This window comes from Gouania willdenowi, chromosome 5 (genome assembly GCF_900634775.1).
Source record: "Gouania willdenowi chromosome 5, fGouWil2.1, whole genome shotgun sequence".
Lineage (NCBI taxonomy): Eukaryota > Metazoa > Chordata > Actinopteri > Blenniiformes > Gobiesocidae > Gouania > Gouania willdenowi.
Window position 1 is genome coordinate 14656337 of NC_041048.1, and position 18329 is coordinate 14674665.

Genomic DNA, 18329 nt, shown 5'->3' on the forward strand with positions numbered 1-18329 from the left:
GCATTTCTTGTGTAATTGAGCATTCAAGTAATGATCTTTATAACGTGGACTAAGTGAAGTAGTGATAACGTCGAGACGTGGGCTGACAGACTCTGAAACCAGTCTAACAACCAAAGGTGTAAAGAATACTGTACATCCTACTCAAGTAGAAGTACTACTTGATTGAAATTGTACTCAAGTATAAGCACAGATAAGTCATACATAAAATACTGAAGTACAAGTAAAAAGTAGCTCAATTAAATAGTACTTAAAGTTAAAGTTACTAGTTACTTTCACCCCCACGTTTAATTTTAGTAATAAATCTTGCCACAGTTCCCTTGCATACAGTAAATATCTCATGTATAAACTTAAAAAGGAAAAGATTAAATCTTTTACAATTGGAACTAAGTTTATTTTCCACAAAGGCATCTGTATAAAATAAAAGGTTTGTCAAAATGTACTTTTTCACCTCTGCTACCTATGAGGCATACACTATGGATGTATTAGAGAAAAAAAATAAAAAAAATTATCCCGAACAGCTTTAAAGTAACCTGAGGGTTGGGTTGTATAAATGTTAGTCAAAAGACTGGCTACGCAACAGTAACTACACAGCCAGAGGACTGTGAGCGTTCACTTTTAAATGTGAAGGAAAGTCAGAAGATAACCTGCAAAAGCGCAGGAAGGACATGCTATGTCCACACGGAGGGAAAAACATCGATAAATAAAGGTAGTAAAACCTTTGTAGCCACAGACACTCAGTTTGCTTTTTAATCTTTACATTTATTACTGTATAGAAATCCCAAACAGGAGTGTCCAACGAACCAACGGTCGTACAGGTATTAGTGGATTATGGTATTCTGTGACACTCCTCTTGCGAAAAGAATAAATAAAGGTTGTTTGATTTTTGTTGCCGACACGAGAGAGAGAAAAAACGCATCAAAACAGAGATTTAACCACTGAGCTGCTAATCGTGTGCAGTGCAAATTGTGGTTACACAGATCACAATCAGAGAAACAGACAAAAAACACTACTGAAGGGCAGGAGTGTCACGTGTGTGTGTGGTTATTCTTTTTTTTAGGTTTTTCAGTATTATTTTGGGTTCTCGGTAGTGCTGCAGTTATTTTAAACAAGATTTCCATTCAATAAAACGTTATCTCCCCTGAAGAAACACCGCACTAACAGGTTTCTTATCAGTGTAAGATTGGGAGTGTCTTCATCTCAACAGGTAGAATACTCTTCTGCTTTGCTGCTGCTGACTTCATATGCACACTGGGCTGCTCTACTGGATGGACTTTATGCTATGAATTTGCAGAAACGTGGACTCTGAGGAGGAGACGTTATTAATGTGCAAAGTTGGTCTCGTAAGTAATTACAGTTTGTGTGTGAGTGTGTGTCCAGTCCATTTGAGTTAGTGTACAGTACACTTGTAGTGTGGTGGTGGTGGTGGATGCAGTTTGAATGACTGGAAATCTACCATATGAGTCCTACGTGTTTGAGTCCTAAGATGAGTTGAGAACTCTTAAGACAAGAAAAGAAAAAGGTTAGTTTTACTTTTTAAATAGTAAAGCACACATTTCCATACTTTGGTCTTTGATCTTTTGTTAGATTCTATTTATCGGCCTTTTATCCTTTGTTAGATTCTATTTTATCGGCCTTTGATCCTATGTTAGATTCTATTTTATCGGCCTTTGTCCCTTTGTTAGATTCTATTTTATCGGCCTTTGTCCCTTTGTTAGATTCTATTTTATTGGCCTTTGTCCCTTTGTTAGATTCTATTTTATCGGCCTTTGATCCTTTGTTAGATTCTATTTTATCGGCCTTTGTCCCTTTGTTAGATTCTATTTTATCGGCCTTTGATCCTTTGTTAGATTCTATTTTATCGGCCTTTGTCCCTTTGTTAGATTCAATTTTATCGGCCTTTGTCCCTTTGTTAGATTCTATTTTATCGGCCTTTGTCCCTTTGTTAGATTCAATTTTATCGGCCTTTGTCCCTTTGTTAGATTCTATTTTATTGGCCTTTGTCCCTTTGTTAAATTCTATTTTATCGGCCTTTGATCCTTTGTTAGATTCTATTTTATCGGCCTTTGTCCCTTTGTTAGATTCTATTTTATCGGCCTTTGCCCCTTTTTTAGATTCTATTTTATCGGCCTTTGATCCTTTGTTAGATTCTATTTTATCGGCCTTTGATCCTTTGTTAGATTCTATTTTATCGGCCTTTGTCCCTTTGTTAGATTCTATTTTATCGGCCTCTGTCCCTTTGTTAGATTCTATTTTATCGGCCTTTGTCCCTTTGTTAGATTCTATTTTATCGGCCTTTGATCCTTTGTTAGATTCAATTTATCGGCCTTTGTTCCTTTTGGTAGATTCTGTTTATCAGTATTTTGTTCCTTTGTTAGATTCTATCTATCGGCTTTTTTTCCTTTGTTAGACTCTATCTATCTGTCTTTAATCCTTTGTTCGATACTAGTTATCGATATTTGTTCCTTTGTTAGATTCTATTTCTCAGTCTTTTTGTTCCTTTGTTATATTCTATTTATCGGTCTTTGTTCCTTTGTTATATTCTATTTATCGGTCTTTGTTCCTTTGTTATATTCTATTTATCGGTCTTTGTTCCTTTGTTATATTCTATTTATCGGTCTTTGTTCCTTTGTTATATTCTATTTATCGGTCTTTGTTTCTTTGTTATATTCTATTTATCGGTCTTTGTTCCTTTGTTAGATTGTATTACTCTGTCTTTACAAAGGATTCTGTTGCTTTAGAAACATGCCCGGTTCAACACTCGCACAATACACACACTGCTTTTACATGATCCTTAAATTCACAGAGTAGAGGCTCGACTGCCTTGTGATAAGTCGGCCAATCACGTTTTGCGCTAGCTTCACTGTGTACGGGGCAAATCCCAGCCCAGAGGATATCTGTACTGTCCTTTCTGATTTTACTAACTCCACAAATGTGGACCTGGTTTCAGGAACACGCAGGCCTGCTAAAACTTTACTTGTGACTATAACTAGAATTAACCACATTGAAAATAGAACAACTTTTGTTATGTGTCGTCGAGCTGTTCAACAAAAAAAAAAAAACTGACTAGTATCCACAAATCAGGAACCGTAAGCTATGTTAACAGCAGAAGGATGTCATAGAAAAAAGTGATAAGATGGAAACAGTTAAAATCTGAAAAAAGGAAAGATTAAAGGAAGTGGTATAATTTAGTATTTTGTACAGCAATCCTCTAAACTTTTCATTTATATTTGAGATAACTACCTCGTGCATTTAAAACAACACATTTGTATTGTTTCACAATTGTTCAATGTTTTACAATGAAATAAGATTGGAACATTTAAGGTGTATGCTGCAGATGTAAAAAAACAAGTTCTGATGAACTACGGCCGGGCCCGCGAAACTTCTCAGCGCCGAATAGCACGTTCCACGTTCCTGAGAATTCAGTGAAATGACTCAGTTTTACTGAGTAAAACAGTGGAACCCCCCTTCAAAAAGGTCTCCAAGAGGCTCTTGACATCCGCTCATAGAATATCCATGTCAAATTACAGCCTGATTCAACGAGCAGGAGTAGTCATTTGAAAAATGGTTCCCCTGGAGCCCCCAGTGGCACATATGGAGTAATGGGCCCCATTCATATATTGGTATGTGTCAGTAATTTGGTAGCACAAACTGTCGCAATATTTGACTCACAAATAAATGAGAAAACAACTTTAATGGAAATTGCCTTTAAAAAAAGGGGGTGGGCCCCTGATCAAATTGTGTGAGGCATAATCGTAATCTACGATGAATTACCTTTAAAACGATATATCACACAACTATGTTCCCATAAATTTGGAAATTGGGCTCCGAGCGTCTCATCATATTCATTCAAAGAGTGTTCATACCAAACTGCATTCCGATCTCACGATAACTAACCAAGGAGTAGTCATTTAAAAAATGGGGCCCCCGGGGTACCCCTTGCACCCCTGTGACACGTACGGGGTAATGGGCCCCATTTATTTATTGGTATGTGCCAATGATTTGGTACCACCAACCGTTGTAATATTTGACTCGCAAATAAATGAGAAATCGACTTTCATTTTTTTTTCAATTTGGCCCTTGGCCCCAAATCAAAAATCTTGTCCTGCGTACACATGCATAAATATACCTACCCCCTGGTGCCTTATGCGGCTTGGGGTGTGGTCGTCCTCCCTGGGCGGGCTGCTCCTGGTGCTGCATCCGTTCCGGGTCCTTCTGGCCTGGGGTCGGGCCCCTGCTGGCTCTGGGCTCGCCGGCGGGTGCCCACTGGCTGCCTGTTCGGCGCGGTTCTGGTCGTCTGCTGGGTGTGGGCTTCGGCTCCTCCGCTGGGCCTCGGGCAGGGAGTTCTCGGGGCCCTCCCCTCGGGGGGTTGGGCGCGGGGGTGGGGGGGGGGGGGTGGGGGGGTCGATGGGGTGGGGGGTCTGGGGGTTGGGGGGTGGGATCGGTGGCGTGGTGCGCTGGGTCCTTGGCTCCTTGGGGCTTTCTCGGGTGTGTATGGGGGGCGATGGCTGCCTCTCGGCTTGGGATCTTGGGGGCGTTCGGGGGACTGCTTGGCCGTGGGGTGGTCGCCGGGGGCCCTTAGGCTGCCTGCTCTTGCTGCTGGCCTGACTGCTTCTTCGGGCCCGGGGGCGGCTCTTGGGTTTTGCAGTGGCGGTACTTGGAAATACATTTGTCATGGATGCACTGGCCTTGGGCTGTGGGATAACACTCATACTGGGCTCAACCTTAGACACGTTGTTCCCAAATACCTGTTTTATGGAATTTCCACTCACCTCTTCCTCTGTTCACAGCCACCACCATTATTCCTAAACCACACACTGGTCACCAAACTGGCTTGACAACACAACAATAAACACAATATACACAACCACAATTTCACATCGCATCACTTAAAACTATTCCTCACCCATTCCATATCCTATCTTGTATCCCTCTTCCCTGCTAACTTCCCCACCCCCCTCCAACCCCTCACCTTGGTGTAACACTGCCCTCTCTTTTTTACATCCTCCCTTTAATAAAGTATTTCTTACCCTTCCCTAGGGAGGGCTGGTGACGGTCACAATTATGCAATGAAATAAATAAATTTATTTAATTGCAATAATAAAATATGCATTGCTGTCAAAAGATTGCACTTCTAAAAAAAAAAAAAAAAAAAAAAAAAAAATAAATAAATAAATAAATAAATAAATATACCTACCAAATTTCAGCCCGATCCATTCACGAATAACAGAGGTGTAGCAATTTTAACCAGTTTAAATACAGAAAAATACACCAAACAAAAAATATATACAAATGAGTCAAAAAAACAAACACATTTATCATGTGCATGTCGCATAGAATTAAACCAGGGAAATCGCACACACTATTTTATTTTGCACCCACAAATATACCCCTTTATAACACTACAGAGTACAGAGTATGTACACCTCTTTGTACATCCAACCTTCAAACACATACTCATTTGGCCATAATTGACAACTCTACTTAAGCTCCAACTATGGGCTCTATTCTTCTATGTGTGTAAGTCCAAAAAGCAGCGCAGCGGTGCTGTTTTTGGCTGTGTGCTATTCTCCCCCACTACTTACAGTAAGTCAGTTTCTGTGCGCCTTCATCCCAGTTACGCACTGTGGGTGGAGCAGCCCTGAAATGTGGATGTTCCCATTCAAATCTGGCTTTACGCGCATTCTCCGGTGTGCATTAAGTCCTTTTCCTCTTATGCTCTTCTAACCCTGGAATAAGGTGAAGCATTATATTGCACTAGAAATATGGACTTAGTTACATTTAAAGCCACACAGACTCGTGCGTCGCAGCTGTGATCACTCAGCTGCTGCTGCACGATTAATTAAAACTCTGACAGACGTAGACTTTTGTCCACGTTGGTCACAGTGATTGAAAGAACTCTCAATTTTTCTGAAATCTTGCAATTTCCAACAAAATTCTACTAAATCACAAGGCAAGACAAGGCAATCAATCATATAAAGCAATTCAATGCTTTACATGATTAACACTAGAAGTCCCAGGATTTTCCAGACACCCTCTAAGTCCCGGTAATGGGTCAAAAGACCCTCAGCTCAACCTGACACCGACAATCACCATCCTTTCATTTGTAAATGAAGCAATGTGACCATTGCTGGAGGACTCAGCAGGGGAGGGGGAGAGGAATTTTTCACACCTTACAAGCCTTTTCACACTCTCGCTCTGGTTCAGTACTTCCGAATTAGGCCTCCAAAGTAGAAATGATGAGTTAGCTGCTAAAGCTAAAGCTGCACACAAGTTAAAAAAAAATCAGGTTTTTCCTGGCTTTTCAACAGTGATCAATCAGCTAAACAGTGCTGTTTCACTTATCGGCCTGTCCATCTTGTGCGCTTCAAATTTGTAAAATAATATCTTAATGAAAATAATCATGGACCTGGTTAGAGAATGGTATACCTCGTAAATTTACCTTTTCAAAGTGAGAACGCATACTGTGCTTTTCACACTCGAAAATCTAGCTTTACTATCAATAATAACAATACATTTTATCTATAAGCACATTTCAAAAACATTTTACAGGTGTTAAAAAAAGTAAATAAAATAAAAAACTATCAACAATAAAAGTAAATAGAGAAAATACAAGAGTAGGAAGCAGAGGAGCTCTAACTATAATACTGCTTCTCACATTGGATATGAGTATCATCAACTGTAATGCAGATTTCACTTGTTTGTTGCTCAATTGTCTGACTGTGGCACAAAAAGAGGCGTACAAACAGGGGAGTTTTGAGAGGATCGTTCATTGATCATTTCTCACATTGTCATGTAGGGTCACCGGTCAGGTGTGAAATGGTCCAAATTTGCATATTCATAGAAATAGCTTATAGCTTGCTCTCAAATGAGACTTCATTTCAGCTAGTCAGCAAACCTGGGAAACCCACGGATCATGGCAACTATGTCCCGAAACCGGCCCCAAGACATCATGCGACACATACGCTTTGATGACATGTTCACGCGCAGTGAGCGAGCGGAGATCGATAAGTTTGCTGCAATTTCCGATGTGTGGGGATTGTTTGTCACCAACTGCATCACATCCTACAACCCTGGTCGACACATCACTATTGATGAACAGCTTTTCCCGTCAAAGACTCGCTGCTGTTTCCTGCAGTACATTGCAACAAAACCTGACAAGTTGGGGATCAAATTTTGGGTGGCTTGTGACTTGAAATCCAAGTACATCTGCAATGTCCTCCCATATCTTGGCAAGGACCCCAGTCGTCCTAGTGGGGAGAGACTGTCAGAAAGTGTAGTGATGAGGCTGATGTAACCATTCATGAACAAGGGCCGAACTGTCACCACCGACAATTTCTTCACATCGCTCTCACTTGCACAATGACTGCTTAGATTGAAAACCACTATCCTTGGCACAGTTAACACGATTCGCAGGGAAATTCCTCTGTAAACTAGACAAACCGCATTGAATTCACCACTCAGGTATGTTAAAGGTCTTGTTTTCATCAACACCTGTGTGTCATTGTGTGTGCTGTGAAAATAACAATGTATCTTATTTAGTTTCAAAGTGGTTGACGATAAAGTTTGAGATGGCATTTAAGTTTATTGTGTTGTATTTTGTCACATTGAACTTAATCAAATGGAGCCCATCATAGCTTTCTGAACCACTGAATTAATATGAAGCAAATCTGTTTAAATGGTTCAGGATTATGAAACATTCCATACAACTAAAAACAACAAAAGGCAAATACAGATTAATCCAGGGAAACAAAACCTGACTTATTATTATATTAATATTTTTAAAAAAGGGAAGATGAAGAGGGAAAATAATGACAATGAACAAAGGATGCACTGCAAACAAAACGCTTTTTTGTAGAACATTTGACTTTTAGCAGCTTTTTTCCTGTAAGGTGTTGCAATTTATATTTAGATTGATATTTTTACATTTAAATATCCACAAAGCTTCTGCATTTGGACATTAATATTATTATATATTTTTTGCACTACAAAGAAATCTAAAACTTAAAACACTTTAGTGGTGGTTTAAGATGCTTTGTTAGTTTGTCCTGTAGATTATTATTTTATCATCTACCTCAAACCTTGTGATTTTCTTTATTTGCAAAACCAAAACACTGCGGTGTACTTTATTTTTGGAAAAGAGCTTCAAACAGTTCTGCAATGCAACCTGTTGCACAAGTGTTGTTTGTTTTTAAAATCTGAAAAAAGGAAAGATTAAAGGAAGTGGTATAATTTAGAATTTTGTACAGCAATGCTCTAAACTTTTCATTTATATTTGAGATAACTACCTCATGTGCATTTAAAACAACACATTTGTATTGTTTCACAATTGTTCAATGTTTTACAATGAAAAAAGATTGGAACATTTAAGGTGTATGCTGCAGTTGTAAAAAACAAGTTCTGATGAACTACGGCCGGGCCCGCGGAACTTCTCAGCGCCGAATAGCACGTTCCACGTTCCTGAGAATTCAGTGAAATGACTCGGTTCCACTGAGTAAAACAAATGAAATTGTGCGACGTAAAAATGCAATCTACGTTGAATTGCCTTTGAAATGATATCACACAACTATGTTCCGATACATTTAGAAATGACCAGAAAAGTGGGTGGGCCCCGACCCCCCACCCCCGCGGCTCTTGACATCCGCTCATAGAATATCCATGTCGAATTACAGCCCGATTCAACGAGCATTACCGGAGGAATAGTCATTAGAAAAATAGCCCCCCTGGAGCCCCCGTGGCACATATGGAGTGCCACGGGGGCACTCCACATGAAGAAGACCATCTACGTTCTCAGCAGCATGCACAGCATGGTTGAGACTGAGGATACCACCAAAAGGAAGCCAAACACCATCACCCGATACAACACCACAAAGTGCGGCATAGATGTGATGGACCAGGAGTACAGTGTGCGGACTGGAACACGGCGATGGCCAGTCGCAGTGTTCTACAACATGATTGACATGGCAGCACTGAATGCATATGTGCTTTATCAAACATGCACCGGGAGGCAGGAGAGACGGATAGACTTCCTGTTGGAGCTTGCAACAGAGTTGTCTAACTCTCATGTGGGTGCGAAGAAGGAATGCAAGGAGCAACTTCTTCTTCAACAACCTCCCACACCTGGTCCTGGGAAAAGGGCCAAGTGTCAGGTCAACCATCGATGCATGAAAAATTGTGCCTCTGTACGATGTGTTGACTGCTACAAATACACATGTGGCAAATGTAGAAAGAACATATATGGCAGTGCCAGATATGTTCCGACCAATGCTGAGTGAGGGAGTGAGAGCTGAAATGATGCACAGACACACACACACACACACACACACGCAGACACCTAATAATGCATACTTTTTTCAAATTGTAAAAATTTGTTTTATTACTTGTATTTTGTACTATTTTCCTGTTTTCCTAAACTATGATAAAAGCAAACAAAAAACAAATCTCAGTTGTTCTTTTGTATATTTCTCATGTCACACACTCCTCATCAATAAACCTCAGCAAGAACTGAAAAAAAGTGGCTCCGCCTCCTGTGGTGCCTTGTTTACATAACAAAAGCGTCTGTTTGCAGCTTAGGAGAAGGTGCTAGGTAAAAATCTTCAGGTCAAATAACCCTTCTGTGGGCTTTATAGGTATAAAGATCAAATGACCCCTCAATTGGACTTCTAGTGTTAAAGGTGCAGCATTTAGAAAAATTAAAAATAGGAATAATAAAAACACTCAACAGTTTAAATTCAATAAAACATTAATCATCAGCTTTGACTAAACTACTGACTGAGTCACCTGTTTTTGGTTATTTCTCTGTTTGTCTTTAACATGCACACAGTTATTCATTGCTGTAGCCTGGTCACATGGGTTCTGGTTTCTCTGAGTGTGTAAACAATTATCCTATTCACACACATGAATTTTCTGCTTGTCTCAACTTTCGGCTAGAACAAGTGTGCTAAACATGTGATTCACAGTTCTCTGATTTGTCACAAAATCAAGGACTTTTAAGGGTAAAGATTTAGCATGGACTAATACATGTCATTTATTGCTCTTACCATATATATAATTTATCTATGTACAGTATAAAAGGGTGTGTGTGTGTGTGTAATTCAGAATGAAATTTGCATTAGGAATTAAGTGTTTACAAGGTCAGTTTAAAGAGGATTTAACGAGTCGTGGCTGAAGGAAGGCGGGGGCGTGGGGGACCCCCGGGAGCACGCTGAATGGCAGAACAAGTGGGGCTGGAGAACGGGGAACATCCAGCCGCATCACCGAAGAGGTGGTCTGTGTCAACCCTGACCCATCGGTTGTGGAGGCCAAGGTGTAAACATTTTTGGGCTTTTGAACTGTGTCCCCTGAGGAGCCGGGAACACCTTGCGGCGAGCAGGTGGAGACAGGACCAAGGGCTTCCTTTGCCTCGCAGCACCGCTACATTGAGTAGCGCTGAGCCTTCCGGGACAACAGGCATGTGCAGGATGTTCCCCTTCTCCGCCTCGGAAAGGCTCGCCAGGTCGAGCCATCGGGCCTGTTCCTGGAGGACCAAGGCCCCCATCGCGCTCCTCGTGGCCTGGTACGCTGTGAGCAGCGAGAGGATGTTCAGAGCCCTGGTTGAAAGCGCCGAAGCTTTGTAGGCGCGCTCCGACAGGGCTGACTGCAGACAGTCGGACTTCCCAGGCAGGCTTGGTTTCCGGGGTGAAAGAACAGGAGCCTGAGGGAGCAGGCTCCACTGGAAGCATGCGAAGCAGGCCCAGGCCCTCCATGTCCCAGCAATCCAGGGAAGGAACGCCCGACACAGCGCCCCTGTTGGTGAACGGCCAGTCCTACCTGTGGCGAGGAGGGTGAGGAGGGGAGAGGAGGGGAGAAGCCGGGGTGCTTCCTTCCACTCCCTCAGTGGAAGCGGCAGAGGTCATGGGCTTTTCAGCCCGCGCCAGGGTCACGAAAATATCGTCGTCCTCCTCGTCTTCTGAGATGAGGAAGTCCGAGGTCACGTTATTGCCGAACCTGCAGTGCAAATCAAGAGTGTTCTTCCTGAGCGGAGGGAAAAAGGCAATGTCAGACTGGGAACCCCAGCTCGGCCCCACACAGGTGCTCGTCTCTATCCTTTCCACAGGGACAGAGTCGACGTCAAGGAGGACCTGTCGTGCCAGCCGCCTGCGGATGTTCTTCATGGTGAAGGCCGCACAGTGGGAGCAGGACCCGGGGGTGTCCAGGGCCCGCTGGGCATGTTTTTGGACTATCTTAACTAGCCCATCCAGTTTTCTGGGGGCCCACCCACAATCAAAATCCTGGCGCCGCTAGTGCTTTGGTGATCATTTTAATATCTATTTTGAAGAGAGAGATTGAGCCATAACTGTATGGAAGGGTTGGGTCTTTGTTTGGCTGTAATACAGTATGAGTGAGATCGTTGCTATGTTCATAGTTGAAGGAAGATTTGATTTATGTTTTAATTCTGTGATCATTTTGTTAAAGAATTGTGATAGAATGAACCAAAAGTGTTTGTAGAACTCAGCAGGGAAACCATTTGGACCAGGAGCTTTATTATTGGGCAGAAGATTAAGGGCAAATGTGAGTTCCTGTAAGGTCATTGGTGATTGAAGAAAATCCATTTGTGGATTGATATCTGATTTGCATCATTTAGAGAAATAATTTCTGAACGTGTTTTGGTTTCCTTGCTGAGTCCAAAATGATGGAAATTGTGTTTTTTTTTTTCTTTGTTGTGTTTTATTTGATTTGTTCGATTACAAAAAAATGTTATGATGACAGTTTGTTGTCCAAGTATTTGTATCATAAACTAAGTTTTCTTGACCTTCTGTAGTGTATGTGTGACTATGTGAGTGTGTGTAGGCATGTGAGTGTGTACACAGAGGGTGCCTATGCGTCTGACCTTGTGAGATTTCAGTATTGTTTTGGGAAGACATCATGTGCTTTGGAAGAGGTGGCCTGACCCAGACCTAGAAGCAAAGTTGAAGACATGAGAATAACACAATGGAAAGTTACAACCCAAGGCTTAAGGATTAAGATATATGAGTAAATATATGAGTAAATATATTATTAAGCATAACTAATAATTTTGCCATAACACTTCCATGGCTGTTTTTGAGTTGTTTGCCTGTTTCCTATATATGACTGTGACTATTACTTAACAGATGCATGTTATTGAGCATAGTCTCTTTCTCTACACACAGTTGCCTCTTTCACCTTTGACATAAGAAGGAGCATTGTCCCCTGAGGCTCAGCACTTCCTAACATGGGGTATGTACTCAAAACAAATATGAGAAAATAAAAGCTACTCTTTGAATTTCACCTACAACACAAGCACACTTTAGGGTTTTCTGATAAAAACCATCTTTATTCCTGCAGATATGTTCAGAGGGTGAGGATGATTTTAAAGGTGGCTCTTTGTTTTTCACTGCCACTGGGTCTATTCTTCTTCACCGCTCTGACTGTAAGGTAATTACCTAACACATCTATGTTTTTAATTGAATGATAATGTCAGAAACTGACAGACATCACAGTGTCGCACATCAGTCCTCCAGTAAAAACCAGTATGATGTAGTTGCACACGAGGCCAACAGCTACTGGATTGTGTTAATAACAAAGCTTTGAGACTGAAACACCTTTCCATGCAACACATACTGTATAGTTTTGCATCAGTCGTCGATCAAGTTGGTAAATATTAGAAAACATTGGGATTTCTTTCACCCAAATTCATTGGCAATTAGATTTTGGGTGAATTTGATGTCACCACTTTGTACTTTAAAATAAATGTAAAATAAAAGCATAGTCTTGTTTTAAAAAAAAATAATAATCTTTTCAATTCACAAAATTTACAGTTGGGAGTCAATCAATTTTATTAATAAAAGGGTATATTTGGCTCTGCCAAATAAACAGGAGACATACATTGGCTTTTTGCCATGTATTCACATCTGTTTTATACATCTGCTAATCCCAGTGCAAACTGAACTCGCGCTTATCAGCCTTTTGTGGCTTTGTGTCACCAGGGTTTACATTTTAGAGGATCAAAGATATGAAAGATTAAAACCAAACGGCTAATACATTTACTTGTTTCTGGGCTGGGTGGTGGCTTTGAGTCGCAGTGTTAAAGCGTCAAGTACTGTATGCCTCGATTTCCTCCCACACTCCAAAAACTTGTGTTCTTGTTCAGGTGAGTCTTTCCATTCAATAAAGAAGTGTATGTGTGTAATGGTTTCCCTGTGTTAGATCTTTGATGTATCAGCAACCTATCAGATTTTTTCTCCCACTGTATTTAAAGGTTTTTTAATGGTAAACTTTTGTCATTCAAATTTAGGTTAAGCAAAATTTTTGTAAAATTATCTTTTATTTTATAGTTACAAATATTGGCCAAATCTACATCTCTTCTATAATCAAAATGATGTTATTGATCCCTTCATTAAGCAATAGTTTTCAGATGCAGGTTTTTTTATTATTATTTTTTTTTTTACTTTATTGTGTTTTTGATGGCAGATTTACTATACATTTCCTGACCGTGGACAAATGTGCAAAGATGTTGATTCAGGACAACAGTGCAGATGCCAGCCTGGATCTTTGGTAAGAAGATACAGAACCTATATTGGTTGCACAAAGTGCGAGTGTCATTGTTCTCATATCATAGCTTTACAGTCAACGTTCAACCAATCCTACTCCAGAAACATTACACAGATCAAAAACAAAGCACCACTATTTAACAAAGATGTAGTGGTTACATGACAAACACTAGAAAAGCACTCAGAGAGCGCAGACCTTCGCCAAGCTGCTCATTTCCCACATATTGTGATTTTCACCCTATGTTGTAGTCCTACATTGATTTTATATCCACTATTAGATCCATTGATAACAAGTGTTTAATCATCATAATCTGAAAAAAATACACACAAATTACAGAAAAATATGAAAGTACACAACAACAACAACACGCTAAAGGACCATTAAAAACACAAATATACTCAAAACACACCCAAGACGGCAACATATATACACAAAAATGACAATAAAGATAGAAAAATACACAAAAGAACAATAAAATATACAAAACCATGACAAAAAAACACTAAAGGACCATTAAAATGACAAATTCACTTAAAAAAACACACAAGATGGCAACATAAAGTAACTCATCTCCTACTGAATTTGCGCAGCACACGATGACTAAATCTTCATCTGTCCATCACAAATCCAGAAAAATTCCCCCAAAAAATTGATATTCTTGCTGATGAAGGGAAAAGATCCAAGCTCTGTACTACAATCCACAGTGAAATATTGATACATGATATCGGTTGATGTCTGCTATCTAGTGCGGAAACAAACTCCCGCTCGCTAATCATCACAAGTTAAATCGGGTTTTGCTTCGAACTGAAGCTGCTGAAGCCACAAGAGGAAGTGGCTAGATTTCATTTTCAATGGCAACCGTAGTTGGGAAGTACTTGTTAGTGTGTGCCAATCACTTCACCCCCGACTGTTTCCAACACCTCAAAACATGTTTCGGGACACCCAGCGGAAGAGAGAAGGAAAACGGAGCGATCTGAAAGAGCTGTTTTATCCCTGGTCTAAAACCTCTCCTCTTGCTTGATTTCTGTTATGTTTTGACCAAACCCCAGCATGAATATGTTATTTGGACCACAGGGAACTGTTTTAAAAGGTAAAAAATGGGTATAATGTGTCCCCTTTGGCTGCAGTACGTGAATCCTCACTCCACTCTGTTTTGAAACCGAAACTCAACCTCCCTTACTGGTGTCTTTTGTGAACGCTCTTAGTGACTTTTTTCTCAATATAGACTAGTGTATGGACTTTTTTTCTGGTGTTATAGAGACTAACATGAATGTACGTATCATTCGATTGTTACTGCTCTGAGCAGCGGCTGCTGCCGTCGGCTCGACCCCGCCACAAACACACACAGAGGGGGCTGTGATCTCAGCTGCCTGCCGTTCTGAGTGGACTGATAACCAACACTCTGCATCCAGACTACAATAGTGCTTTTAAACAGTTGCTTCTCCACCTCGGTCGTTTCACAGAGGGTACCTGAACCTGAATATGACTTCAGATGAGCAGCCAATAGTAACGCCAAAAACAGCCCACGTGTTTGTAGAAAGATCTCTGATTGGCTGACATCCAGATTCTAGGAGCGTCACGCTCCTTGATATATAAAGTTAACCTTACAGAGCCAGGAGAAGGATATGAGATTCACTGTCCACTCAGAACTCTTTGATTACAACATGCTCAAAGATGATTATGGATTTTTCATAAAAACAAAAAAAAACTTACAAACCCCAGCTTTAAATGCATGTAAGCCTATAAAGTAATTGTTTAAGAATATGTTAAAGGTCATTAAGACTCAAATGCATAATTTGTGTACCAAGGCTGGATCCGGCAAAAATCTTACAAAATGATAATGCAAATGCACACAATGCTCTGACGTATGTCCATCAACTTTGTCCTCAAATAATCTGCAAACTCAAACTCTCCCAGTCCACAAGAGACTAGCTCAGAATCCAGGACATGCTTTGCTGAGTCTGATGAAATGTCATTGAACTACTTTGTGCTCTTCAGGTCGAGACATGATGTGCAGACATGCACATCTTGGAACGCTCCAATTATCTGGGAGGGAATGTTTGACCCTGACCTGTACGACCAGACACATAAGAAGAAAGACTCTTCAGTCGCTTTAACTGTGTTTGCTGTGGGCAGGTACGGTTTTCTGCTGATTCTAGTGTACTGCAGTCCCTCCTGGCTATGCAGATACTTAGGAAGAAAGGAAATCACCACTTACCTTTTTATTATCCAAGTCTTTAAAGAAATCCTTATACCTGCAACCTGGTCCTACTGCTACTGAAAATACAAATAATACTGGGATTAACTTTTCTTGGACCTCTCTTGAGTTTGCATGTGTGGCATCTCTCTAGGTACTCTGATTTCCTCTCACAATGCTAGGTTAATTTGAGTTTTTAAATAGCGCGTATCTATGAATGAGTTTGTGAATACATGTTTGTCTCCATGGTTTGGCTCTGTGACCATGGGCATCAGACTGGGTGCACTGAGTACCCAAACCCCAAAGCAGAGAGGGGCCCTCAGAAGTCTGTTATATATGTACGAAAACACATTTTAAACATTTTTAGATGCTTTATACTGGAATGAAACAGGCCCTGTGTGAAAATAAACTGGTTGTTAAGCACAGTTTTGTACTAAAAACAAATATTCATGCTGCATCAGGGCCCAAGCTACCACCCCCTTTAAAACAGTGCAAATTGTAGGACTCGCATGTGTTTCTGCTGCGCACTGTGGCAGGTAGGCTTGAACTGCGGATGTGACAAGGAGCGGGAGATAGACAGCAGCAGGAAACCATGTCTTTTCTCAAGAAAGGAAAACTAGATTGCCAAAAATGCAGGGACAGAAAGGAGAAAGACAAATGAGGAAACACAACTGCTTACTCATTTTATTTAGTTATACCCCCCAAAAAATTACATCTACCAGCCACCACTAAATTGTAGCAAAAGTGCGTCACAAATACAATATTTAGTTGATGGATATGAAGTCATTAGCTTACTGTGAAGAAAAAAAAAAGCTTATATAATAATGCAAGTATAGTTTCCGGGCAAAAAAAAAAGTTTACATAACTTACAGTAGGGTTTGTACCCATGGCCCAAAATGTGGTGCTATGCCCCTGCCTGTGACAGACTGGCATCCTGTGCAAGGTGTTCCTACCTTACGTCCATTGTAAGCTCGACATGGGCACCAACAGCGACCTGATTGATGTGGTAAATAGGTATAGAAGATAAAGGAGTTATCATTATTTTCATTATTGTAGGTACCTGGATGCTTACCTGGACTCCTTTTTGAGGTCATCAGAGCGTCATTTCATGTCCGGTTTGCCAGTTTCTTACTACGTTTTTACGGACACTCCAGAAAAGGTGCCCCACTTGGAGCTTGGTCCAAACCGAAGCCTGACTGTGGTTAAAGTGGAAAAGCTCCCCAGGTGGCAGGATATATCCATGATGCGAATGAAGACGATATCAGAAATCATCAGGAAGGAAATTCGTCACTGTTGCACACACGTGTTCTGCTTCGACGTGGATCAGGTGTTTACCGGAAGATTTGGCTCCGAGGCTCTCGGGGACTCTGTGGCCCTGCTCCATTCTCACTCCTACCACCGTCCCAACAATAGGTTCCCCTACGACCGAAACCCAAAGTCTGAAGCACACATGAGCGCCGGGGACTTCTACTACCATGCGGCCATCTTCGGTGGATCGTGGTGGAATGTGAAAGCTTTGACTGACTCCTGCTACCACAGCATCATGCGTGACAAAGAGAACAAAGTGGAGGCTCGGTGGCACGACGAGAGTCATTTAAACAAATACTTCTGGCTGCACAAACCCAGTCGGGTACTTTCTCCTGAGTACTGCTGGGACAGCAGGGTCAACCACGGGTGGGACATTAAGATTACTCGCCTGCTGTGGGCACCGAAACAATACAATACACTGCGAGCTCTTTCTGGAAACAATTGAAATTTGTGAAATTTTGCTTAGTAATCTGAATCAATAATTTAGGAGGAAATCTTTCAAAACACTTGAAACATGCTTTCAGATATTTTTGCTGCTGAAGTGTATTAAAGCATTTAACGTGTGATATTAAAGGTTTATAGTCCTTTTCAATAAAGAATTCTTCCAGAAAAGATGTATCTGTAAAACTATTGGTTAAACAGAGGCCCTAAACTTCTTTGAGTAATCTCACAAGAATTTGGGGGTGCTATGGTTAGATGGTAAAAACAGGCCTTTAGACTCTGTGTCCGACCTGAACTCTCTGGAGTGATAAATCGAGGGGCACCTATTTTGACAATTGAGGGGAGTAGTAGGTTTTGAGCCAATGAGAACATTGACACCGGTGTGGGTCGTTATCAGAAAATTGGGAACTGATTATCTGTTCCAGATCTAAGACATGATTTACCAAATCTGTGATACTGAGCTGATGAGGCCCCAGGCTCAAATTTCCTTTCCTATGTCTCCACATGATGATAAACTGTTTCTTTGTACTTTCACAGCCTAGAACTGGGTGGTTTTCTTATAGGGTGATGAGCCAATGTCAAAAGGTGGGAGGACTTATTTTGAAACATATATGCGAACACAGACTCTGAGTAGCTCAGAGTTTTGCATCAATTGGCCAGCAGCTCTCTTCATTTCTTGTAACCTGTTATGACTTTTGATTGTATTAATAAACTGCTTATTATTTACAAGTCATGGGTCCGAAGACTTTTTCCACACCACCTTTTTGTCATCACTTCCACACCACAAGAAACAACAGCTGCAATTTGTGTTTAGACGCACGAACATGAGTTGTAG

The 18329-nt window shown here is 40.9% G+C and overlaps 1 protein-coding gene across 2 annotated transcripts; it reads left to right on the plus strand.

The window, feature by feature from the left end:
• The first annotated feature begins 1226 nt into the window (after window positions 1-1226).
• Window positions 1227-18174, plus strand: LOC114463531 (alpha-1,3-galactosyltransferase 2-like). 2 transcript variants are annotated; one of them, XM_028447143.1, is made up of 7 exons: window positions 1227-1340; window positions 3335-3336; window positions 12168-12234; window positions 12343-12432; window positions 13468-13551; window positions 15547-15684; window positions 16802-18174. In XM_028447143.1, the coding sequence occupies exons 3-7, from the start codon at window positions 12230-12232 to the stop codon at window positions 17496-17498; spliced, it is 1014 nt and encodes a 337-aa protein (XP_028302944.1). In that variant the 5' UTR covers window positions 1227-1340; window positions 3335-3336; window positions 12168-12229; the 3' UTR covers window positions 17499-18174. The 2 variants fall into 2 exon arrangements, with proteins under 2 accessions (XP_028302944.1, XP_028302945.1); XM_028447144.1 differs by lacking the exons at window positions 1227-1340; window positions 3335-3336; window positions 12168-12234; window positions 12343-12432 and adding an exon at window positions 12449-13147.
• The last annotated feature ends 155 nt before the right edge of the window (window positions 18175-18329 follow it).